The following is a 27,368-nucleotide window of genomic DNA, read 5'->3' as shown; positions in this document are numbered from 1 at the left end:
AGTGTGCTATAAACTGGGATTATTATACTTCAGTAACTGCATTATTCCTTATTTTAACGTATTTTCATTTTTTTTCTTGGGTATTTGTTTTCCAGAGCTTTTTTAAGGAATCAGTTAAAAGGAAAAAAAAAAAAAAAAAAACAGAAGTGATTTCACAGAATACTTTCAAATGTTTAAAAACAGCCTTAAAAATAAAAAGCCCCCTCTGTAATTATGAACAGAAAAAATAACTGCAGACTTTTGAATGGTAATCACATCTCCCCGTTCCTAAAATGAGAAATAAATGTTAAGAGTGCTTACTGCCGTTATTAGAAAGTTTTGATCCTGAAGTCAGTTACTGAGCTTAATGACCCATAACTACCAGTCATTAGCAATCCATGCTCTCTGTACTCCCTTTATTTGTAAAGAAAAAAAAAATCCAAGACACTCAAGAAACTTTGTTCAATTTAAAGTCAGACCTTATGAAGTCATGTTTGGCAACTTTTCTTGGTTTCTCCTCCTCCTCCTCCTCCTCCTCTGAAATGAAGACAGTTCAGGACTGCAATACATCATTTACAACACTAAATGGAGGTAGGGAGGGAAGAAAGTACATGGGCTGCTAACCACCCACTCCAGAGACGTAATAGAGGAGTTGACTCCAAAGGCAGCGGGTCTATCCATCAGGAGGAGCAGGAAGGTCTCCTGAAAGCTCTCCTCTTCCTCCCTCCTCCGCTGGCAGCACCAGCCCCAGAGACTGCATATAGGGCTGGGGGTGTCGCAAGACAATATTGAAGAGCGAACAAATAAAATACTATGCAAAACGAGTGATGAAAAACCACTAATTAGCTGACAAATTTGATGTAAAGCACTAATGAAAACCACGTGTGGTTCTGCAATTTAGTTTTAAAAATAGCTTCTGACTTCAAGCATTACTATGTGACCCCACCGATGTATTCATGTTGTGCATTCAGAAAAGTTGTTTTAAAGCAGGAGAGTGCTATTGAATCTCTCGCAAGCCAACCCTGCTAATGTACCGAGCATATCAAGTGCAAAAATAGAAAGCAGGGAGATGGGATCAGGTATGTGCTTCTTGTACGAGGGCTGGCTATGCCCTACATTCAGCCAGCCCAACGTGCCAGCTCTGCCCTTGGCTGCATCCTGTGCTCGATCTCCTCCAAACGCTTTAAACCCCTTCCCCTCCTGCCGCACACCCTGGTTTCTTCTCAAACCACCGTGGGACACATCCTGCCTCCAGACAAGCAGGTTGGGCTCCGGGGAGCCACAAGGCGAGGGCGCCCTGCTACCAGCCCTGTGGGGCGCCATGCAGCTCTGGTGACCACCTCAGGGTGGCAGTGAGCCCAGCGGTGGCTCATGCTCCCCATGCAAGAGTGATGGCTGATGGCTTTCCATCACGGCACATCTTGAGCTCCTGGCCCCGCTCTCCCCATGGCCCAAATGTTCCCCTAACCCCATCTCCACACAGGGCTGGCGGCTGCAGGATCGGTCTTTCTAGAAGAAAGCTGGGCAGGAAACACTCTTCCTGTCTTGCAAAATTGTTCCTGTTCCCCAGCAGTATGGAGCTAAAGCCTATTTGTATTTCTTTAGTTAGTTCTGAATGCAAAACAAGGGAGGGACTCGCTAGGGATGGGTGAAAATCCAATGTGCCCGGGGTAGGGCTCCCCGGAGCTGCACCTCCCTGCTCTGCCCATCTCCAGGGCCTCCCACATCATAGCTGAGCGCTCCAAAGCCTGGGCTGCCGCTGGCCTTTCCGCTCCGCTCTCCTCTTTCTCCTCCTCCCATCCACAAATGCTGTTTTCTGCCTTCAAAAAAAAGCCCTGCCGAGATGGAAACTCTCCGGTGACGAGCCAGGTCCAGCTTCCGTGCTTCTCCCCGCCGGTGCCACGGAGCCCCAGCAGATGCAGCGCTGCCGGCCTCGGCTGCGCCGGGGGGGCCCGCAGCAAAGCTCATTCCCTGACACCGCAATTCCCTCGTGGTGCAAAGCAGATGTAAACTCGCCCTCAGCAGCCAGATGATGTAAGGGGAAATCTTTAAATGGCAAAGTGCCAGCAGAGCTGACCTCCTGTCTCTTCCCTACTCCCAAATCCCAGTGCAGCTGTACTCTGTTGATCTCCGTGTGCCACAATTAGCCTTTAAGGAATATGGCAAGGATTCATCTAGCAGAGCACTGCTAAGGCTGCTCTAACTCACACCCGGGACAGCGCTGACCCAGCACAGCTCTGCAACTGGGTACGCGACACACCGTTGGCCAAAATCTTGCTTCCCACAAAAACGCTCACTGCGTGCAAGGGCTGATGCTGGGTGGGCATACGAAAATTTGTGGTCCCTTTTCCACTGCAGGCTGGGAGAGTGGTTAATCTCAGTGCCATGCAGTGCACTGTCTTCGCTGGGATAGAGAAGTATGCACGTGAACGCGCAGGCCATGCCACAAACCCCAGGATCTCCCACAAGCTCATGGCAGAGGGCATGCAGGCCCTGCAAGCTTTGGGAGCAGCCCAGACTGCGATGCCAACCTCCCAGCACGGTGTTTAGTACCAGCCTTGAGCTCCCCAGCTCTGAAAGGGGTCTGGAGGGTGGTCTGAACCTCAGTTTTCCATCTTAACCTTCAAGAGAGCCCACATGGCTGGGCTCCGTAATGCAGGGCCCACTCTGGTGCACACAACACTCGCGGTGCACGCCAGCGGCCTGCCTCCAGCAGATCGCTGCAAAGCAACAGTCAGGGTCCTACTCGGCAGCAGGGATTTCCCTGGGAATGGGCCTGAACTGCCAGAAAACAACTTGCCATTGCTTTGCAAACACACCTCTGCCTCAGCAATTTCCTTTTCCTCTATTGATTCAACAGCATCCCTTATTTAAGCCACCGTCATGTTTGTGAGAGGTGCCCGCATGATCTCTGGGCTTTCTCCTGCAACACAAAGGGTCTAAACACAGTGAGACCTCCTTCAAGGCCTAAGGTTCTCATCCATCAGCTGGGAGCCTCGTTCAGCTAGCTTGCCTCCCCGCTCACCCTGACGTATCCCGGGTATGGCCCTGGGGCTGGAAGCCATGCCTGCTCCTCCAGGCCCAAGCAGCATCCCCACACCAGCTCCCCCCAGCCTGTGAGGCACGGAGAAGCAACCGAAGGGTCACCAACCCAAAAGCTCCCTGAAAAGGAGAAGACACACTGAACCTCTCTGTGGGACCTGTGGTTCGCACGTGGAATAGGCCTTGGCATCGCTCTGGCCTATACCTTGAGAAAGCAGCTTGGGGCAGATGAGGGAAGCTCTGATTCCTGTGGTCGGGCCCTTCCCACCGCGGCTGAGACAACAAACACGAGAGCAATGGTGTATGTTCTGTGATGTGGGCACCTGCGGAACTGGTTTGAAATATTTTTTTATATTTTTTTTTTGAGGCTGAAACCACAAAAGACACAACTCTGAATCACGGCCAACCTGAAAAACAACAACACGCTTCTTGAGGATGAACTGCCCCCCAAGCCATCCTACGTCAAAACGTTGTTGTCCAACCACTACTAATAACCTACTTTGTAATCTACTTTACCTAAACATAATTTCCCATTAAGTGAAGTAATTCATTTTACTTATAATCCTCCTCATGATGGCATTTTATTCGGGGAAGGAGAAAAGACATCCTCGGAAAGCAATGAAAACAAAACACGCACGGGGAGGTCAGAAGAATGTCAAAGATAAAAGGAATTTGTAAGACCGTGGGACGTACAAAGCTCAGCCCCCCAGACAGGATAAAACAAGGAGTATAAACCACCTTTATAAGCCTAGGAGGAGTCGGACATTTCTTGGATATGTCTGAATAAAAAAAGGAGCAATTGATACTGCACTTTATCATTAGCCAAAAAGCCACAAGGACTATGGTGCCTGGGCAGAAAAACAAATAATAACCCATGAAACTGTTACATGACCTAGATTTCGTTGAGGACTGCGGAAGTAATTTTTTTTTTTCTGCAGCATCTGCTGCCGTTTCTTTTCTTTTCTTTGAAAAAGTGAAATAAAACACAGAAGCCTCGTTAGCTCTAATGCTGGTATAGCCAGCCATACATCATTTACACTGCATCATTTAAGGGCAGACAGGGCAAAACACACGCCCTCCAAAGCACTTCCTCTCCCCGAGCCTCTGGCTGTGTTTCATTTTTGAGAAGAGAAAATTGTTTTATCCAACGAGGAGGCAACATTTGCCCCATTTTTAATATTTCAGGCTGACTTTTTAACCACTCAAAAATGCGGTTTGTTTTATGCAGGTGCAGCCTGAAGCTAGCTCATGATGTAAGTGAGAGAGAGGGTCTCTGAGGGCACCTTTCCCAGCGTGCTGGCGTTTCACTTCGCTGTGGTTAATCGCTGCACACCAATCTCAGCAACTGTTGACACAAAATAGGTGGAGATCAGGTCTGTGCAAGCACAGAATACCAGAAAGGCAAACTGTATGTAAACACACTTCAGATAGATTTGACAAGAATAGACCAAAACCTGACTTGCAAAGAAATGACAAACAATTACTTTCCCCTTCTCTCTGCCTCTCTCCATATATATATATATATATTTATTTATTTTTTTTTTTTTTTTAATATCGAGGCTGCTTTTTCTGACAGAAGCATCTCTAACCCAAAAGAAATGCTAAGCCCCGGGACCTCTTTACAGAAGGCAGCACAGAGCCCTCCCCTGGATTGCAATGCAGCATTTCCACAATACAATAGCACCCTGGATGTTTTACCAAGCTCCACTCTTGTTTTCAGGCTGTGCACACCTGAATCTCAGCCTTTTAAGAAGCAGCTAACAAAGACTTCTGACCCCTACCCTGATCCTGCCCTGCAAAGCCAGGGCAGGAGTGGAGAAAAGAGCAACCAGAGAATGTTTGAACAGTGCCTTTTAATCTTATCTTCGTGACACCTGACAGCACATTTGTTACAGAATATTAATGCATCGACTAAAAAGTTTGTCAGGTACAAAACCACCGCGGCAGAGGATGGAAAGCCCAAGGGAAAATATGAATTTTGCTGCACGTTAACTCCTAAAGTGCCGAGCACCTCCGGCTCCTCTGCCAGCAGGTAAACGGTGCTGGCAACATGCAGCACCCTGCCATGGGAACTGACCTTTCCCTCTCTCTCACGAGAAGCTTCTGTGCTGCCATGCTCTTGCAACTGTTTCCAACACCATTTATTTATTCGCTGGATGCTCAGGCTGCTGCTAATTACTTTGTTAGCTTGTGCAAAATCACTCCACGTTTGCTGTTGAAATAAATGGCGTTTCGTCCGCTGGATTTGCCCATCCCAGACCCAGGGCCCATCAGAGCAATGTTCAGGGGATGCGTGGTCCCCTGACTCTCTGAGACAGCATGACCATGGTTTTGGGGCAGCTTAAGCCTCCTTCCAGCTGGGGCAAGCGCAGGCTGCAAGGCTGGACTGAGCAACAAGCCCAGGGACCTGGGCTGAGCGCCCTTCCCCCGCTTGAGCTGAAGTCCCGGATGACAAGGGGAGAGTTTCCCCCTAAACTCTTTTTATCTTCCTCCTCCAAGCATCTGCCCCTTTGGGAGAAACACGTGCCTTTTGTGCCCAAACTGCGTCCCTGCTCCTTAGGCCTGTCCATCAAAACGACCCCCGCATGTTTACACCACTGCGTCGCACTTTTAAACGGCTTTACTGAACCAAAACATGCCGACAAACTCAGGGTGCTTCTAAAACCCGGTGATACGACAGTACCTGATGGCTCTGAATCCACAGCTCTTCCCCCTGCAAGCTATTTGCTCAGCTTTTCTAATAATACCTTGCTTGTCTGGCAGCTCTCCAGGGCTGTCTAAGGCAATATGCAAGCTAAACATTTTTCGTCTGATTTCAATATTTTCTTACGAGTAACTATACAGTCTTTTACCTAGCGAGTATTCCTGATTGCTGTAATTTAAGAACAGAGAAATAGACTACAGATGTAATATTATTATTACAATTGGCATTCAAGGTGAAAGGCATAACAATTAGCTAAGACTTAGTGAAAACATAAATGTAAAAATCTGCTTTAAAAGCCCAGCACATGGTATGTTTAGAACAGCTAATTTACCGCACATATTCCGAATTGCTCAAATGGTACAACAATTCACCCAGCAAGATACTTTTTAAACATTTTTCTTGGGGTTTTGTGTTTTTTTTGGGGGGGAGGTGGGGAGGTATAGGGTGTGATTTTCACATTGCAAACACCTAATGTCTTATTTTTCTTCAGAATAACAAAATGTATGTGTTCTTTAAACCTGGAAAATAGATTATTTCTTACTTCTATTCTTCGGGGTTTTGTATGCATTCCCATTAAAGAAGCAGTGTTTAAATGACATCTGTAAACATATTCTTGAATTACAGAAAGAAGAAAAGTAGAATAGTTTCCAAAATCTGACAGTGTCTGATTAATTTTGCATTGCTGAAGTTGAGAGGATAATTTGTGAATGTTTTAACATTTACAAGTAAATAAGTACTTGCATTTACTGTATCTGATTACTGAGAAAAGTATTTGTTATGTTATTACACAGATTCAAATTGCATCTTGACCTTTTCTCGTTTAATCTGTTTACTGCAACAAAAGCAGTAATAGATAAATCTGAAAACAAGCGTATATTTTACCCGCCTCTAACTAAAGATCCCCGTGTGTGGCACGCTCTGCAAAGCAGCAGAGCGAATGACTTGCCTGTTTATTGTATCCTGCGATTTGGTAGGCAGTGGGGGGTGAAAATCCACCCCTGCATATAGGACCGGCACCTGCTTTTGCTGTCCTCCCTCCTTCAGGCCTCCTCCCCCTTTTACACCCTAAAAATAGTGCTTAAGTGGGACTAAAGTGGCGCGCTGGTCATGTGCTGGCCTTTTGCTCGGGGTGAGTTTCACCCTCGGCGAGGGAATTAAGCAAAGCTGATGTCTGCACTAAATGCCCAGCCCCAACCGAGTTTGGCCACCCCCTCAAGGGGCTGCCGTGGAGCTCGGCCACGTGCATGTGGGAATCACGGGGCAACAGCAGCCTGTGGATTTAGGGTGTCCGGGGTGTGATTTAGATGAGCCAAGCCCCAGGCACGCTGAGATAAATAGGACTTCTTTCCAAAAGGTGGTGGGGCGGAGAGCCATGCAGCTGCTCCTCCTTCCTCTGCATCTCTCCCAGTCTGCATTGGATTTTTCATCTTTTATTTTTATTTTTATTTAATTTCTTCGTTATAAAGTTTCAGCAAAAATAACTTCAGCTGTCTCCAAGAATGAGATTAGGGAAATTTGCATTATTTGATCATTTTTTCCAGTGTGTTTGGTTGGTTTGTTGTTTTTTTTTTTTTTGCAAGCCTAGGAAATTATACACAAAAATGACATTTAAAGAAGCCAAGGTCATAAAATCAAGAAGTCAAGAGGTAGGAAACTGTATTGCTAGAGCTGCTTGCATCCTATTCCTTAATCCACTTTATAGGCAAGCAGTACGGTCGTCGGCTCAGGGTATGATTTTTTATAGAGCCCAAAGCCTCAGTCACCACAATGACGGTTATGTTACGAGAACAAATCACTATCGTGTAGAAAAATTGATCTCTACAGGAAATAAACATCATCAAAGTTGAGTGAGTAAGGCAGCGAATGGCAAGAAAATAAAAGCTCCTGGCTGGAGCAGCTGAACGCAGCGCTGGAGGACGGGATTTTTAGCTGCTGCCTTGGACTGCTTGGGAGCTGCTGAGTAAATCACTGAAACCTAACTTTTCACCAGCAGTTACCAACTCCTTGTGTCTCCCCTCTGTGCCCAGCACTGGAGCTTGGAAATGTTAAATGCCAAGACACTAAAAACTTGGAGTTTCCATGAACTTGGAGATTGTTGGGCCTTTGAATGTGGATAACGTGCCATCATTGTGAGTCAGCTCAGTCCCAAACCGACACCAAACCAGTGGATGGGCTGGACCTGAACCTCCCGCAGGCTCAGTTCCTCACCTGTAAACCACAATACTATGCTCCCTCTTTGCAGGGGAACTGTAAATATATCATGCACATGTATGCATATACAGGTAAGTGGAGGTCAGTGGAGAACCTGGGTATTACAGTGGTAAGCGCTACAGGAAAGCCCATCAGGAATTATTAATTCCATCTTCAAGCATGGTTTGAATACGGCTCAACAAATGAAGCGCTGACGAATGAGGGTAAGATAAAATATTGACTAGCTGCTCCAGCATTGTCTGGTCTGTGCCCTAGATAACACAAGGGCGTTTTGGAAAAAGCAGAATGGAAACACCTAATAAAAGGCTGGCGTTCCCTCGCTTTGGAGCTTTACGAATTTGCAAACTTCATATATATATATTTATAAAATCATTTTAATGCAGTTGCATGCATTCTGTGTAGAGAGAGAGTCACATATAGATATGTAAACACAGAGAGATACATAGGGGCATTATTATACAAATACACAGACCTTTACCTGTGTATTCCTAGGCTTTCATAAAGCAAAACCAAGCACCTGACACCTAATACAGTCCTTGATGAGAATTGACCTCTCTCCTTAGAGTACCATGAGTAATTATTTGCCATTAGTTCTTAACAGGACGAGGTTCAGCTGGGATGCAGTAAACAAGGAAACCGTATAGATTGTTCAATATAGCCTGGCTGGCTCTCAGCTGAGGTAATAAGTGATTGTATCACACCTCCTGGATATTTCAATCACTGAGCGGTGGTTTTTATCACAGGGGAAAAGCACCTTATTAACCTGCACTTCGTCAGGTCCCTTCCATGTCCATATATGCAACGCTGTCAAGACTACCCAAGTTGCCCCTTCCAGCTCACGTTGTGGTGCTCTGAACCCCGAAGTGCTGTGGGGTTAAAAGACTAGCAAGGTGAGGACCTGACCAGTTCATTTAGACTGACAAGGTATCGAACTTGGCTACCTCCCTACCTGCAAGAGTTTTTGCAACACAGTAAATGCTTCCCGCTTCCCGCTTCCCACGTTGCAAATACCCAATTGTGGCACAAAAGTGGTCGGTCCTAAGAGGCAACACTGCTGATTTGCAGGCAGAATTGTTACTGAAAAAAAAAAAGGGATATGGAGGGGGGAAATCCTCCACATGGGTTACTAAAAAATAATCCAACACACACACAAGAAAAAGGGTCAAGTTAAAACTGTGGTATTTTTAAAGACATGCACCCTCCCACTGGTAGGTTTTATGGCACGTCTCACATCATCACCCCATTCCTGTGACTCCTCCGCCATCAATAGGAGTTGTGTGCATCAAGCCGGGGAGCCCGAACACCGGGCAGGCCGTATGTGAAAAGCACCATTTTTTCGTTACGGCCGAGAACTAAAGTATGCAACTAGCATATACTGTAAAGGCATTCAAAATATGACAAAAAAATTGTTCAAATGCTTTCAATCTGCAGAAAACAAATGCTCTCTTCACTGACTTCTCTGTGGCAAACTTATAATTCTATCCAGAAAATCCAGCATTCCCAGTCTGGGCTAACGACCATGCTACCAGACATGAGTTTATGTTTTTCATGCACATTTCATGTATTCCCACATGCTGTGTTGCTGCCAATAATTTATGACTGATCTGCACCCAGCCTGCCCTTCAGCATTTTATTTAATCTCTGCAACAGTGATTTACAATGACTCATCATTAATACAAAAATGTACATGTGTGTTAACAAGTTGGGAAGAATCTAAGGAGGAAGGCGAAATTTTTTGAAAGTTGTGGCTGAATGACTTATGAGCCTGCAGAAGAAAGGCGAAGCTAAACCAGAAACGATACGTTAGCTCTTCCCCGCAGCGAACAATTTGGGCAAAAAGAAATGGTTCTCATGCACGCCGCGTTACACAGAAATGTATTTTTCAGGGAAAGGATGGGAGAGGGTTGCCCGCGCACCCAGGACCAAGTAGCTGTTGCTCACCCCATGGCCAGCTGCTTCCTGCGTGTTTGTGCAACCTGCGCACTCAGCCACAGCCCCACAGCCCCCTTGCTCTTCTGCACCCTCCACAAACAGCTGGATTACTACACCCTAGCATTTCCATCCACCACCTGTGATTGAAAAAGCCCTGACCGGCTCTACAGTGTTAAATCTTGTGGGGCTGGGGAGGGAAGGGGAATTCTCTCAATAATTTATACAATTGTAACGCCACGGCAGAATTACCAAACGAGCTCAAGCAGAGGAAGCCTGCCCTACATCCACAAGACTTCAGTTATAATGTATTTTGACCTACTTTTTTTTTTTCCTTTCCTTGCACATAAGGAACTTATAAAAACACATCTGACATGAAGCCAAAGTAAAACTCAAATCCGAGGCGGGATGGGTACTAAAAACCGCCCTGGAAAGTCACACGGGACAAATCCCACCAGCTCTAGTTCAAAGCATCCCATGCTCATCATTCTGAAAATCTTTGATGGACCATCCCAAACTGACCCACGTGCCCAGGCTGGATCCTGCACTCAGGCCAGACCCCCTGCCCTTCCCTTTCCCTGTGGTGTTCCTGTCTGAATCTGCTCCCACCTTCACCCACAGCCGCCAGCCTTCAACGCTCACCCAACATGCAGTTCTGGCTGGAAGCTGATCCGTGTCCTCTCCTGAGCTGCTTCAGCCACCCCATGTCACCCAGGGGAGCTGTGCTTCCAGCCTGGCTTTGCTCATGCCAGGAGGATGGAAGTGAGAGGACAGGCACCTGTAGGAGAGGGGGGTTCGACACGCCGAGGAATCTGCTCCTGGGCACTCCAAAGCAACGCACGCCTGCTCCACCCTACCATTAAAGAGGATGCCTGACAAACACAGACAGCCCCTACACCGACCAGACCAGACCATCTGTCTTTCAACCACAGAAATGAGGGTATCGACTGGACAAAACCTGGAGGATATAAAGCTGAAACAAACACTATTTTTTTCCTCGCTTGAGCCAAAATACTGCAGTTTGTGTTTACTTGTAACATGTATTTTATGTTTAGTGCCTTTTATTCCTCCATTTTACAGTATCTTGGAAGCCTACTTCACATATACTAAGTATTTGGTATTTCCCTTTATTCGGTGTCTTAAAGGGCTTCAAAAATTGATCTCCCAGGGCTGCTGTGGGGTCACAGAAATTGATAACCCTTACAAGCTATGCTTATGTGAGCCCGCCTGCGTCTCCCAGATAGTGCACTTTGTAAATTAATCCTCCAAAGGCAAATATATTGTAAGTAGCTTGTTATCTCTAAAGTACTAAATTGAAGAATACATGGGATTATATTGACAGAAATTACATTTTCTGTAATGGGGTTTAATATATCTGAAATCTCTCCCATAGGCTCCCACTCTCTCTAACACAGGAGGGTTTGTTAATGTAGGTGCAATGGACATCAAGACCAAATTTATTCACCAAAATGGATTAGGCCATGTAATCAGACCTTCAGTAATATTAATCTCTGACACTTACTGAACGGAAAAAAATACTTTTGTCTGCAAACTGGCATTCCTCCCTCCCTTTTCCCCAGCAGGCTCGCCGTTCGCCTTGGCCATTTTCTGGGTATTACTTCAAAGAGGATAAGGTTTCCCATCATAAACACTAATCTAAAAATATTAGGACAATTAATTAGATACACTTAGTTTTACAAGGTATTAGATTGCAATACACTTCAAGTATGACACTAGCTCAGGGACAGTGGGATAAACCTGCATTTCGGTGCAGGAACAGAAGGTAATAAATCAGACTTTTTTTAATGTGTTTGCTGTTGTTTTCACACTTAAATCACAAGTAATTTTCACTGGGGGCCTTCACCACATCTCTGAAAGTTAGCAACTCAAAATCCACTGCACAAACAGCACGGATCCCAATTTCCTTAAAACAATCACTACTACAGCAAATCAGGGGCTCCAGCAACCCTCGGCCAGAATAAATAAATACACTTGCTCCACACAGTACTTCAGCAGGAAAGAGCCCAATTGTCCTCAACGTTTGTTCAAGCTTTCAAAAACTGAGTGTTTTAAACAAACCAATAAATGGATATAATGATGTCAAGACAAAAAGAAAACCCCACCAACAGCATTAAATAAAAGCATGACAGCAGCACAAAATAACAATACAGTCTGCAGAAACAGGGCCGATTGCCCATTTTTTCACCCAGCTTCTCAATGACAAAGTTCTCCAAATGGATGTGGCTCTCTATTGAAGAGGACACATCCTCATCCAGAAAGGAGGACTGGTACCCAGATGCAAACCCACTGAAATCGCTGAGAAAGTGATGGGCAAGTAAAAACTGCTGGTTTTCTGCAGCAGCAAACCTCCTAGCTCCCATCACGGAAACCACTCGCCTGGCTCTACCACTTTTGCATCGATAAACTGCTGGGGGAAGCAGACAAGGCAAGGTGTGTCCTCAGAAATGCAAAGCGTTAGCTGGAGAGTGCCAGCAGCCGTATAGAAACACTAAGGAAAATTACTTACCAATTGTTCACTTGAAGTATAGTGAGCCCTGTGTCTTGTGCCAACTGCTTTTTCTGTTCTTCTGAAGGGTAAGGGTGCTATAAGACACCAAAATAAATATATACATTTAAAACAATGTATTTTTTTTGCCTAGTTTCTATTAAAACAAAACACAGCAACAAAACAACAAAACAAAAAGCAACAAAACAAAAAAAAAAAAGAAAAAAAAAACAGAAGCATGACATCTGTTATTGAAAGTTGAAAATGCTGAGGTGTGTCACTCTTTTATAATTATTAATGGGCTACTACATCACTTAATTAATGGCAGTAAAAGACAAGCCAATTATAAAGATTAGTGAAGTGGAAAAATAACTACTTAGGATACTGGCAGTACCTTCATACTCAAGAAGGATATTTGTTGCATTAGATGGAAGTTTTTACACTTGTCTTGAATGAGTGATTAGAGTCAAATCACAATTATTTTTTTTGTGTATTTCACAAAACAATGAAGAATGCGATATAGCACTTCTCCAGGATACTAAAATGCCCTGATGATTTCTGAGATAGTGAAGACAAATCTTGCCAGTGCCCCAAAATAATTTGCAAATAAGATCAGCATCCTGAACATAAACAAACGCCTGCATTTTGAACACAGGCCAACACAAGGTCAGCGATCAGCACATTTTTGCCTGACATTAACATAGCTGTGCTGCACTAATCCTAAGAGACAGAAAATAAATACTGGTTTAATTGAAGATAATGTTAAAATTAAATCATAAGTTAAGTTTCTTGTGAGAACTTGATTGCTTTCTCAGAAAATTCACTTCTGCATGAATACAGATTGCTTAATAAATCAACAGCAAGAACCACATCCAAGTTCGAATTTAGAAATGACATTAGCAATATCATTTCTATCCTTTCCCTCCATGTAAAAACGTCACTGTCTCGCAAGGAAATGGCCAAACATTACAAACGTAGCAATCCCCAGGAGAAACCCTGCTCTGGCTCACAAGTCAGAAGGCTCCTAACTTGGACGTGCAAGTGTCAGCGCACATTGACTCCAGATCTGGGCTGCTGCAAGGCACTTCATAACATTTCAATAAGATCACTTGATAAAACTGTTTAGACCTACCCAAACATTGCATTTAACAGTTGCTTGTCAGAAAGCATTTGCTGTTATACACACATCCGTTTTTTCCCAAATAGGCCCATATTCTTTGGATGTATTCTTCAGCATAATATTACAGGAGATGTAAACTGAAACCTTGTAAAGTGTAAGAATTTAAAACCTCATAAAAGTCAGCGATCTTATTGGGACCGTAACTATTTAGCAGCTTTTATATACTCTTGTAAACAGCTTAATCTGACATCTAATGGCTCCGTTGCAGGGCTGAATTACTTCACTTCACCAAATATGGATTTTTGCTGTAGCATCCTGTTGCCCAATGTGCCCATTTCAAAGCCCACTGCCATGGCCATCAGCTCCAGAAGACACGCTTACCCTGCCAAACACGGCAGGGACCTTTCCATTCTTCCACAAACACAGCTCTTGACAGTAAGCCCGCAGATAACCTGCGCATCTGTAAACAACCCGCTCTACTTTGTGCATGGATGTGGAAGAGCTCCACAACCACAACGGGGAGGGGATTTCACTTCTTTTTACGGGTGATTTGCATTTTACACATGCTGAAGTCCAGCATGAATTTTAGAGTCTGCCTTATATACGTGTTCATCCCCAACAAAGTCATACTTGACTTACATCCATCTATCTGAACATAACATTTTGCTTCTCTTCAAAGAAAAAAACTACAGAGACAATTTGCAACATTTTCATCTTTATAGCTTGCTTCCCGTTTCATTACTTTGCTATCAAGCAAGGACAAAATTATACTTTTTTTCTTATTTCACTTTGCCACCTTACATGTGATCTAATTTTAAGTAATTGAACAAACTGTGTCTAATTTCATGCAGCAAGCAATAATTACTAGACAGCCTCTAGCTATTGGAATTGAGAACTCTGTCTCCATTAAGCAATTTTCAATTGTTCTGGACTTTTTTCCAAATAGACAAGGCTGGATAAAATTAGCCATCAGAATAATACAGTCACTGTAAAAATAATTGCTTTAAAAGTCCCAAACCCCAAATTCCTTAAATTGTGGGATGTTTAAGGTCATCTGATTTTTTTTTCGGTCTCATAGCCTAGCACAGCATAAACTTTTAATTTAATAAAAATCTATAACTGGCAGAATCACGTGGCAGCCACGACTTCATGTCGCTAATCCCTCTCAGCTGAAGGTTCCCAATGCGGCAGGCTTTTCAACTACAACTGGGTGTGTTTAAAATATCTTAAACACTGGGCATCCTTATTATATAAGCTTTCTGCAGATCGTACCAGTTGTTCCTTTGTAGGCTAAAAAAAAAAAAAATGACTTGACAAAGAATCAGCAGGCCACAGGCTAGGTTGCTATAAAAACATTCAAAGCCTTGTTGAATTCCCACCCACAGGGCTAGGAAGGCCTGGGCTACAGGCAAAGGCAGACATCACGTTGCAACAGAGAGAAAGGGGGAAACCCTGAGAACTGCCATTTTATGAAGAAATAGGAAATTCACTCAAAAGTGCTTTTGCTGATCTTTATTTCACCCAGGCAGCAAAAACAGGCACTCTCCTAAAGCTTTATAATGGTTTGTTTAAAGACATTCAGATATGTATGGCTTTAATTGGGTATTTGCATGTGTATATATTTTATATATAATATTTGCATGTGTGTGTATATATATATATATGGAAGTGTGGTATACATACATATATATGTGGAAGTGTGTGTCTTAAAACAATGCCCTGATTCCCGTTGGCAAGTACACCTATCACTCCAGATCACTTTGGGATATCAAAGCAAATTGTACCACTGTTCGATAAACAGTGACTCGAGACCTTTACTTTGTTGTGTACATTAGCTCCTACCATTATCTCTTAAAAGCTTAATTATTTGCAAACAATTGATCAAGATGGGAATTTGAGAAAAGATATGCTGGACCACCGGGAGAGCTGCAATGCATTAGGAGAGCAAACAGAATTACCTTTAGGTCTTACAATAAGAATTAACGATTGGGACCGTGCATGGGGCAGTGCAAGTAGCTGTAACGCTCTTGCTGGAGTGTTTTCCATTTGATCTGCATTAACACCTCAAGAGCAAGTGAAAGCCATAAAACGGTGATTACGTATAAGAAGGCTGACCCTCCTTCCCAGAACCAGCCTGGGGATGCTGGAATACTGCAGACAGGTTTCTTGCCAAGGCCAGAGAAAAAGGGCAAATCCAAGAGGAAAAATAAAAAAATAAAAAGGAAGGAAGCAGGCACATTAAAAAAAAAAAAAAGGCATTTGAAAGAATAAGGCTGACAGCAAATGACTGAGTCCAGCTCCGATATTTTCTGATAATTCCTGCTCCTTTGGATTCAGTAATGCTCCTGGAGCATTACGGAGCTGCATCCACCTAACAGTATGAGCCCTACTGCTTTTCCCTTACCATAAATCTAACGCTGAAATGTGGATTGTTTGGCACCATTAATGTGTTTTTGAGGCTCTGTGGTATTACTTTTAATAATGACTTAGTACAGAAGTGATTGCTTAATAACACCATCAAAGTCTGCATGCAAATGAAAATTATCCTTGGGGGATTTGCCCAGGGTAATATGAACAGTTAAGGAACATTTGAAAAGGTAAAAATAACTATGCAAAATATGAGTCAGAGCAGTCATTTTAGCAGTAACAAAGAAATCAAAGTGACAGAGAGAAAAATGTAACTTTTCATCATATTCTCTCCTCACTGTTTTATGAATGGTATTTAGAGAGCAGCAGTCTTAATGAAAGCCCTTTTTTAATGCAGCCAAGATCACTTTCAGCAAAACAAACAATAAGACTTTTTTTTTTTTTTTACCACCTTTGACTACAGCCAGTGGGTAAAGTCTACAGAATATACAGATGGAAGATGTCCAAGTTCCTATCTTAATGATCCTCCTTGTCCAAACGTACTCCTTTCATCAAATTTTCCACCACAAGCTGCCCGTGCTGGATGCCGGGACAGTGATAGACTTTATCTTATCTGTGCTGGTAAAGAAGTATCAATAACACTCCCTCCCCTTCTGACTTGCCCACTGGAGCAGCACATCCTAATGGTCACAGAAAGGTTGAAAACAATCCCACATGGGGCTTGCTGCTGAGATACTGGGGGGCAAAACTGCCCCTTCCCACCCCAAGACTGGTCATTTGGGGCAGCACAGACACCCAACCTGCCAGCTGGCCCCACCAAAGCCCAGCGGCAGGAGTGATTTCCCAACACAACGTGGCACACTGTGTTATGAGGGGCAGGGGAAGGGGCCGGGGAGGAACTGATCTAACACGGGGAGCGGTGGCAGCGCTCCAGCATCACCCTTATCACGGCGGTGCTGCCGCTTGGCTGAACGCGCTGGGAGAGCCATTTCGGAAGTGCTTTCATCCCCTTCCTCCAGCCCTCTGCCTCCTCCGGAGCTAAGTTTAATGCACCAACACGAGATGACCTTGAGCTAAGCTCTGGTATGCGATGGGAGAGAAACTACCCCCCAAAATTTACACCCTCAGAAGTCCCTATTAACCATTTTCTGACCTCAGCAAGAAAAGAAAAATAAAACCACACTAATTTAACATTTCTGAATGGCAACCCAGCCTGCACCTAACTCGGTAACTGGAATAAAGCCCCCCAGTGACATGCTGAACCCTGAATCCTTGCTTTATCCAAACTCGTGCAGGGTCAGCCAATGCGCCGGCGCAGCGCTTGGGAGCTCTCCCCTTCCCCTGCCTCCTCCTGGCTTGTGTTTGAACTGTTTACATTGGTCGCAATCAAATTGATCTACGATATATATATTTTTTAAATATCCATAATGCTTTCCTATTGTCTCTTAGCTTTATGAATTAGTTTGACTGTTCCTGTGAATGCCTTTTTGTCTCCTGACTGCACGTTATCAAAGGGACACTTTGTGCCCACCATTTGCATTACAAAAGCAGTGCATGGTGCAGTCTAAGAACATAGCTTGAATTTATAGCAGTTGAGCCCTGGGTCCTCACACATACTGGACTCAGAAAGAATAACAGGGGCTCCTGCCTTCGCCAAGTAGCCAAAAATGTTTGGATCACTATCAGCGAAGTCACCAGACTTCACCTGCTTCCTTCACTCGCCATTCAGAGGGAGTGATACAGAGACTGCGTTCAGCCTGCTCACCTACTCTGCAGGCTGCGGGGATCACAGGCAGGCTCTGTGACCTGCTTTACATTCAGGCCGTAAAAAGTTGCCAAGTTGACGTGAGCTGCTACGGGAAAAAGAAAAAAAAAATTCAACTCGGAAGCGGAAAACTTGATCCTGTTTATCACATGGGACTGGCTCGCACGCTGGAGGAAACACTAAACACTGAGCAGGAAGCTGTTTTATTGGAAATGCATCTACTAGGATAGGAAGAAAAACCCTTTGCAAAGTTTGCACAGTCTTTTCCTTGGCTGAGAGCGGTGAGTCAGTCTGATAATGCTGTTGAAGTGTTAGCTGGCTTCGGCATTTAAAACTCCTCGTTGCTTTTTCAGCGCAGCAAGAAAACGCAGTCCATATGACACGGCCCTACTACAGACAAAGCCAGCCTTTTCCTCTTTCAAAAGAAAATATTTCCTCAACTTATTATAATAGCTTAATATCCCTGCAGTAAGATTTTCATAGTGTTACTGTTAATAAATCCTGGTGCTGCCAGAGTTACTGAACTGCTAACTGTGATCGCAAAACCAACAGGCGTGCTCGGTCTTGTAAAGTTAAAAATGCAGAAAAACATGCAGTGTGACACATCCCTTGACTGCTGCATCTCTCCACTACTACAGCAAGGCCATACGTCGCAGCTTGACTTCTGTGTGAGCTGATCCCTGCGAGGTGGGCTCTGAGATGCTTCCCTTACAAAAAGGCTTTGCAGGCAGCTTTGGCAACCACGCCAGAAATAAAAGGGGGAAAAGAGGCAGAGTCAGACTCTCCCGAGGAAAACGCATGCTGTAAAGCACAGAGCCAATCCCCCCGAAGTTTTAACATCCCAACATGTGCTCGCAGTGCGAGCTGATTAAACAGGGCTGGCTTTGCTTTTGCAGGCAGGGGGCTGGGAGATGGGGGAGACTTTTGATTTGTGGGGGCTGAAGACGGGGAAGAGGTATGGGCAACAGCGACACTTTTTAATGAAGGAGTTGTGTTGGGGGGGGGGGAAAAAAGCTCTCTGCTTCTCTTATTTCCCATTTCCCCTTTTGTAAATAATTTTCTTGCAAGAGTTGTCTGTGAACAACTTTTGGCATTTGCTAACATAAATATCCTTTCCAAGGCTGATGGAGAGGCATGGTATGGTTTTGGATGCGCTGCCAATACTTCTCTGGTGGCCCCATCAAATTATTCATAATGTGAGCACTCATTAAGGAAAAAAAAGTTCAGATCATCCCTCGCACAGGATATTACAGAAGTCAGAAAATGGAAAAACCTTTTAACTGACCTAATCCATCCCCTGGCTGCTACAATATTATTCCTTCCATACCATATATTATTACCCGCTGCCTTTTCCAGTTCAGCTCCAGCTAGTCCAAGCCGTGGTGCTCCTGCTATTTCCTTTTGGAGACACTCTGATAGACCTCAATGTTTGGAGCTTGCTCCGGCGCATACCAGCTTGCAGCTGAAGCTGTGTCCATGCAGACACTCCCCCGCCATACCAGGGTAATTGAGTGGAGATTTTCCCATCTCGTACATTCCTTTAGTGCCTGGATGTATGTGCATGCAGAAACACACACGGGACTTGCACACACACATCAGCTTCTCTTAATAAGCTTAAGAAGTGATTTTTTTTGCTCTAGTGTCAAGACAATTTGTGATAATGGGACATGGCCAGTGCACTTTCCCTTTCTCTGCCCTGTTTTTCTTTATTATTATCTTATTGCTGTGCCACAGCCTAAAAATAACCAAGGACAGGGTAATTAAAGCAAGTATTGCATCCGAAAGATCAGCAAAACTGTCTTCAGCACAGCACTTGACTGAAAACAATGAAATATTACATCCAAGTGACACCAAAGTAACTGAGGAAATGCACCATCAGACTTCCAACCACATTAGAGCTAAAATCCACATCCTATAAATGACGGTTTTTAGTTAGAAGGCCACTGAGATGGCAGGAAGGTGAGCTGCATCCCTGCACGGCATCCCAAATCCCCCTGCCTCTCCTGGGTGAGCGGCAGGGAGGGTTTTTTTTTTTATCTTCTTCTGTCCCCGGTACGTTAAAGGAAACCCTAACTACCTGGGAACTCCATAAAAGTGCTTCTGTTGTTTTCAGAGGCAGCCTAACACAGATTAGCTCAGGTAAATATCTCCTAACCAGAAGCCTTTTCTCAGCAATAAGTCACTGTCCTTATCTACCTTAAATGACTTTCTAAACAGGTGGGCTCGGAAATAACTCCACAATCTCTGCTAAACGCCAGCGCCAGCGGTTGTAATCCCACAGATCTCCACCTAAAGCTTTTATTTGTGCTTTCTGCTGGCTTTCTCAGGCTGCCTTTGGCATTTCAAAATGTACGTGGGGGATAAAAACGCCCCCACTGCACTGTATCCATCCCCAATGGAGTGACAAGGGAGAAGGAGCAAGGTCCTGAACATCAGCACCCAGCTATAGGATGGAGCAGGAGCTTTAGGGAGAATCCTTAGGGAGACAGCACCCCAAACAATTTGGGAAGCCTCACGCCACATTTTCCCATGGAGGGACCAAGCAGCCATGCAAAAGAAGTTCAAGGCATCACACTGAGGTGCCCATCTCCAGTGCCAACACAAGGCAGGTTTTACATTTGAATGTTTTCTATTAAAAAAAAAAACACAAACAAACAACAACAACAAAAACCACACTGAGGAAAGAAATGAAAAGATATTGCTGCTATTTTGCAACGCCGCTTTGTTGGCATGGAAAGTCCTTGAACAGATGCCCCGTCCACCATTAAATATTCACAACGTATCCTTGTAAAAGAATAAAGCCCGCTCAACTTATAAGCAAAAACACAATGTGTTCTTCATTAAAAAAAAAAAAAAAAAAAGATGCATTTAAAGATCCAGGAGGGGGAAAAACAAACAAACAAAAAAGCTAGAGAAACACCACCATTCTCAGAAGAAGCAGAGACTCTTGGAAGTAGTGCACATTCTCCGGCGTTAATTTTCCCACTTAAATTACAGTGATGCAGTAGCCTCATCTCATTAGAGATCATTGTCCCCAGTAGACAGTTGTGTTTATGGGGGATTCTTGCTGTTCCACACCTGCTGCTCAGGTTGCTACGTGATCAAGCCTGCATACAAACAGCAGTCTTGAGGTTGCTGGACTGCAACTGATGAGCCCGGGCTAATTCAGGGGTGATTATGTAGTTTACTGGACCACTAAACCTCTTTAAGCTTGTAATTACTGCCTATTTGAGTAAAGAACATTCAAAAGCAATTCACTGCATCATGCCTGCCACAGCTGGAAGCAGGCTGCCAGCAGTCTGCGGGGACATTAAAATCTGCAGGGATGGGGATTCAAGCACAGCTCGTAGGCACTCACGGCAGCAGCGGCAGCCAAGTGTGTTCACATTCCAGCTCACCTTTTCTGACCAGGCGTACTATTAAAGGTGCAATGGAAACTATAGAAAAGCAATAAAAATGACAAATAATGGGGCATAATTGAAAGAACTGCATTTTAATGACTCTCCCCCTCTTCCCTCTTCTCCCCTTATATTGGCTTTAAAAAAAAAATAAAAAATTGAGCCTTTTTGTCATGACAAGGGAAGGCCTTTTGCAAAATGGGAAAAGAGCTGTATCCATGTGAGCGTTTCTCTTTTGAAAGTTGGGGGGTTTTTTCACGTTTTGAAGTTTTGGGAAAAAAAAAAAAGTTCCCTTGCCGAGTGAATGCAGAGTAATTCTTATTATGTATTTGCCATCAATGACAACACGCAGGCATCTCAATTACTGAAACTTAATGAAAAACTCCAAAAGCATCCTCTCACCACTGCATCACTTACAAACACAGGGAAATGACCCAAACCACCACATTGCAAAACAACTCTGCCCTGCACAGGCACACAAAAGTCAGGCACACAACCTTATTATAGGCACGAGGTGGGTTTTTTTTTCATAATAAACACACATCCCTCTGATTCTTTTGAGTTTTGAACCACTCGAGACCTCATTTTCAAGTGTGCCTCTGCAGCTCTCAATGAGTGGGAAGTTATTAATAGAAGGAACCTTGGTTTTGCACAGCTAGGAGGCTCTGGGAGATGGGGATGGAGGAAGAGCAGCAGACAAAATGGGACCTGTGACAGCAGCTGAAAGGTTGGTAGTGGTGATTTTCACGACTGAGCAAACTTCAGGTCCAGCCAGGACTGCTGTGGCAGAGCCGGAGAAGAAGAGCAGTGGCAAACCCCATGGAATGACAAAAGGAAGAGGCCAACGTTGCTGCCAAGCCCTGACACCGCGTTGGCATCACCAGGAGCTCCAGAGTGGTGGCCACTGCTCGCGGGGCTCTCGCTGGGGAGCTCCCTGCTCGAACCTCCCTCTGGGTTCCTTTCCCCAGCCTCTCCATGAGACCATCTCCCTCTTACCTCAATGTGTGAGGTCCGGGAGATGGCCTAACGAGCTGCACCATTAACTACCTGCATGAAACCTACTTCAAAGCCTTGCTGGACATTAGGATAGCACTCATCAGTGTCGTCTCCCTTTTCTGCTGACAACTGCCACAGCTGCCTGGGAGACCGGCGCACGTGAAAAGCAAAAATCAACAAGTAAACTGAAATAAATCATCCCTATTGATACAATTAACACTCGACTGAAGGTAAATTTAAGGGATGCAGCCTCTTTCTCTCCTCATTTAATAAATTACCTTGTTTTAAAAAACATGGAGATTTCATCTATAGTAATAATCTCACTCTGTGTCTAGAGAGGGAAAGAGAAACAAAACATGCCCGCGTGATCATGCTTCTGTTAACAAACATCAGCTTTTAAAGGAGACTACAAAAGAATTCAGGAAGTTTATTCTTAAAAAGCATGTAAATTCCCAACCACAGCAATCCTCTCACTACCCCACCTGAGCTCCAAAGAGACACAGGCTTGTATGCTATCCAGCCATCGCTCCTATTAATATTCATTAGGAAGGTCGACTTGCATTTTCATAAGCTGCAAAGGTGGCAAAAGAAACAATCTGAATTCTTTAACACACAGGCATTATCAATTCAACGTATGCCAAATAGGAGCGCATACAGATCTGAGGAGGAAAACCAAATGCCATTTACCTGTGCTAGAGCCAGCTTTCACTTTCCAACACGGAGCGAGCCGTTTCAGGCTCTCTCGTTTTACTCATCCCAGCTTTTACCTCCCTGGCAAGTTCATTCTCCATTATTTTTACCTTTAACATCAAAGTCCCTCATAAATTACCTTCATTCCTTAGGTCTAGAGTTCCCCTCTGTTAAAATGGCCCGAGTTCAGTAAGATTGCATATATGAATAATACAGCCAAGCCTCAACTCTGCAAACTTGACTAAGCAATTCTGCTTTCTGACTAGAGAATTCGTTTATCTACACAAATTCAGCGTGTGAAATCTCTTTGACTGGCTTCAGGGTGCCGAACTGTGCAGAAACACAGACTTTCTGACCAGCCTGGGCTAAAATTTAACTCCAAGAGATGAACTAAGAAGTCTCCAAAAGAAAACAACCGCTCTAATTAATTATTTACCCTACTTAGCAAAGAAACCTGGCTGATAACACTAATGAATTTAAGAATGAAACAGGCGTGTGTTTCCAGGATGATATTTACATGTGCAAGGACATGAACGAAAAAAGTAGGATACGGATCTCCCAAGAGCCAGGAAAAAACAGACGCTGATTCTCCCTCAGATCTCTACATTTAACCCTAAATTAACATGCATTTGCCTACAAGTTCACCATACATTGATTCCTTTCTTTATTCAAACCTCATTAAAAAGGATTGGATGGTCTCCAGGATATGACTCTTCCCTTTTGAAAATCTGCTTGGATTGAGAGGGCTCTGCTAGCAAAAATAACCTTTTCCCTTCCAAAGTCAAGGCAGTTTTTCCTCCGTTGACTGCAAGGAAACTTTTGTAGAAAGTCAAGCAGCCCTGCTTAGAAGAAGAGGGGGAAAAAAGGCTCTGTGTAGCCCCAGATGTCGGGGTTTAAACCTGTGGGCAACACTGAGGATATACCTCAGTGTGGTGTCTTCTGCAGGCTGATGGATTGATAAAGCCAGAACAGTGGGTTTTGGAAAGAGCTTTTCAAAAGCCAGAAGAGTCAGCCATGAGAAGCCCATGTCTGCCCCATCCTCAGCCAGAGCATCTCCATCCTCTCCCGTCTGGTCTCCTTCGAGGTCCAAACACACCTGCACCACTCACGTGCAGATGCCTGCACAGGTACTGCCATAAAACAGACAACCAATGTATTTGGAAGCAACAGCATTTAGACTGCATGTCACTTTCAGCACATTTACGATATGATGGCTGTTAATAATTTATGAGGATAATACTTAATCAATTAATTCAGATTTCAATACCGAGCTCAAAAGCCCCTCTCTGCTTCCCCCTCCTTTTCTTTTATAAAGACCTAAATGAAAGTAGCCAAAGACCAAAAAAATGTCACTACTAACAAGTCAGAAAGTAAGAAAGAGAAAGTAGGCACATTTGATCTTGTTCTATACACGAACCTTTCGAAGATGACTACTCCAATTAAAAAAATGTAGGATTTATCATTTTGATGATACAAAATGATGAACTTGACTATTATATGCATATATTTTGTTTAATGGCTTCATTTATTTTAATAACAAAGAGAAACTGGATCTTTACAGATGAAAGCATTATTTCATGGCTTCAGTGCAATTGGGATTTTTAAAATGTGATGTTAACCAAAATGTGATAATAGATGTTCTCAAGGGCCCTATTTTATAGCATTCTATGCAGAGCCCAACTCTACGTGAGACATTACAAACATGATGTTTAGCCCTATTTTAAGGAAGTAGAACTGACTCCGGTGTCAGAGCCCCCTGTAATTGTTTTCCGTCTGCTGCTTGTTCCTCTGAGCAGTTACTTTTGCAGCAAAGTGTGGCTGTAGAAATACTGTGACAAAGGCATTAGCTCTCTGAAGACTTCTTATAAAATGATATTAAAAGGCACCATTTGTGTGATTTTTGGCTGGTCTTTGGGACAAGAGCGTGAATGCAATATGACTACTTTATATAGAGCAGGCTGTCTTGAAGGGCCTGCTGACATCCAGAAGGAGAGGGAAAAAAAGATACTAGAACAAAAGATGCTAATTCTGCTACCATTTTTATGTCAGTTAATTCCTAAGATAGAGTTAATTAGAAACACCTCATCAAGCTTGATCACGCTCTCAGCCATTCTGAGGAACTTCTCAACTATTCCACTTTTTTTTTTTTTTTTATTTTTTATCTCACTAGACTGAAAACAGTTGTTTCAGGCAACTGCGGCACTTGTGCAAGTGCAGCATTAAGGATGCTCATGCTGCATTTTACACGAGTATATACTTATTTATGCACACAGGGGTACGCGGGCATGCAAGGGTGTCAAGGTAATTTTGCACCCTACTACTTCCACCCCCAAAGGCTGGGACACAACCAGAGTTTTAGGGAAGACAGCCCAAGATGGCACCTTGTGATTAACGGCTGTATCATCCCTGGCTGGGCGGCAGTGAGGCCCCGGGTCTGATCTGCCAAACATCCCCTTCGTCTGCGGCCGATCAGCAGATGTAAGCACATAGGCCCTGTCAGGTTGACATATCATTCCTACGACAATGTCAACGAGTATTAATGTTCAATTATCTGTCCTAGAAATAACCCTCGCTTTTATGCATTGTGTAACTGGGCGCATGGCACTGCAGTAATGCAAACGACAAGGGCAGAAATGCCCGCGCTCACCCAGTCGCTCTGAGCTGGCTTTCCAACATCGTGATGACATTGCCTCGCGGTACTGAGTGGACGTCTTCCCCCTCCATTCACTCCCCCTTTTTTTTTTTTTTGGAAAGCATTCTGCGAAGACCCCAAAGACCTTTATCCTCCTCTTCGTGTGTTGCACATCACCAGCTCCCATCAGCATGCCAAGACACACTCAGAAAAGACTATTTTGAATTTCACGCTCGTGTGCAACCACAGAGAAGTCGCTTGTTTGCTTTTATGGAGGGCCATGAGCTGCCTGATACCTCACAGCCCCTTTTTACGCCCCACACTCAGGTATCTATCATTTACCACAAAACACAAATGTCAACAGTGGCTTCTTCCAGCGCGGCATCACGAGCAATTCACGCCCAGGCTGAAGGGCTGGAGCAATTTGTCCAAGTGACGCATTACAGCTTCCTTCTGTCAACAAATGTTCAAAATGAGACCCCCAGTAGGGAGATGGCTTGAAGAACAAACACGAGATCATTCCTGGCATCTTTTCCTATTGTTCAAATATTAAAATTATCGATCATTTCCACAGAGGCCAAATTCAAATCAAGCTCTTGGAGTAAAAAGCCAAGCGAGTATTTCTTCTCCTAAATCAGCGCTCCGGGCAAATTGCCGCTCATTTGAGTAGGCTGCAACGGCGTTTGCATGATTTTTGTTACTATGGCACAGCTTCCTTGAACTAACATGCAAAGGTTATCAGCTGTAAGTTATGCTTGCTAAGTCTTCTTATACAACTCACAATCGGAGGGAGGGAGTGGGAGGAAGCAGCGTGATAACCAGTGCCAGCTTTGAGATAAAGCCCTGCGCATAATCTCTGTTTATTTAGACAACCATCTAACCGCAGCACCGGGCGCAAAAACAACCCAGGTGGACGGCTGAGGGAATTTCTCCTGCCTTATCATGTCTGCATTATATTTTGGGGGTAAAGGGATGCAAAGTCCTTATTTTTTCAAGATAACTGAAAATTTAAATAATCGCTAAGTTTGAGGTTTCATTGTTTGGATTCGCTTGGCTGGTTGGGTTTGGTTTGCTTTGTTTTGGTTGGAGGGGAGACGACTGTAACAAAGCACATTTTATTCTGTGCTTTTCTATTTCTAGAGGTTTTGGAGAAAAAGAGTTTGCCGTATCAAATTTAAGGATGAAGATCCCACTTTGAAACATTTCCCGCCAGAGGGGATTTGGGGGTATATGGAGTAAATACACGTATCATGGGACCAAACCAGAGCAAATGCAGATGATAGTACTATTTCTCCTGCCGTTCAAGCCCAAAGTTGCCTCTAACATATGTAAACTCATTTTCCCCCCCTTTTTTTTCCTCTGATGATTCACCCCACTGTTTACTCAATCATTTTAGGTAGGGGGAAGTGATGAATGCTGCTGAGTGCCAGGTGTTTTGGTGCAAGATGAATAACCCCAAGGAGCAACCTACGCTGAGCCCCAGGCTCCTGTCAGCCCTATAATTGATGAGGTTTTCACTGTAAGGGGTGGGGACTGGGACACATTAAGGCTCAATAGGGGAAGTAAAGGGAACGAATTGACTCAGCAACTACGCCTTTTACCATGGCTTCTAATAAGGATAAACTGATTACTGCCAAATGTACTTTAACATCACAGGGAGGGGGGGAAATCAATTTGCTCAAAGGAAATAAATGCAATACCAGAAGTTTTTTAAAAGCGAACTTTTATACTCGAAAGTGTAGCAGCATGTTTCAGCCAGTACCACTTCTTTCCGAGTTGCCATTTGCTGCCAAACCAAAAATGAATTTGCAGCCTTAAAATGCAAGGACTAAAAGATGAATGCTGCAAAATGACGGCTATAAAGCCAATGTATCTTTTTCTAATCTCGTTCTCAAATGTCCCATGACTTTTATAACAAAGATGTGTGCTGAAACGCTCACCCTGTATTTCAAATGTCGGTTTTATGTCAGCATATTTTTACAGCAACTTGGAAGGCTGATGCTCCATGGTTGCAGTAGCAGATGGGGCA

General features: G+C 44.0%; 1 protein-coding gene across 3 annotated transcripts in view; it reads right to left on the bottom strand.

Moving 5' to 3' along the window:
* MEIS1 (Meis homeobox 1) overlaps positions 1-27,368 on the bottom strand; it is a 105,734-nt gene that overhangs the window by 10,125 nt on the left and 68,241 nt on the right. For all 3 annotated transcript variants that reach the window (XM_066995330.1, XM_048060730.2, XM_048060728.2), the window contains exon 9: positions 12,393-12,469. In XM_066995330.1, the coding sequence (XP_066851431.1) occupies positions 12,393-12,469 (77 nt within the window). The remainder of the gene's footprint in view (positions 1-12,392; positions 12,470-27,368) is intronic.

Source organism: Anser cygnoides, chromosome 3 (genome assembly GCF_040182565.1).
Source record: "Anser cygnoides isolate HZ-2024a breed goose chromosome 3, Taihu_goose_T2T_genome, whole genome shotgun sequence".
NCBI lineage: Eukaryota > Metazoa > Chordata > Aves > Anseriformes > Anatidae > Anser > Anser cygnoides.
This window is presented reverse-complemented; position numbering and strand designations above follow the sequence as displayed.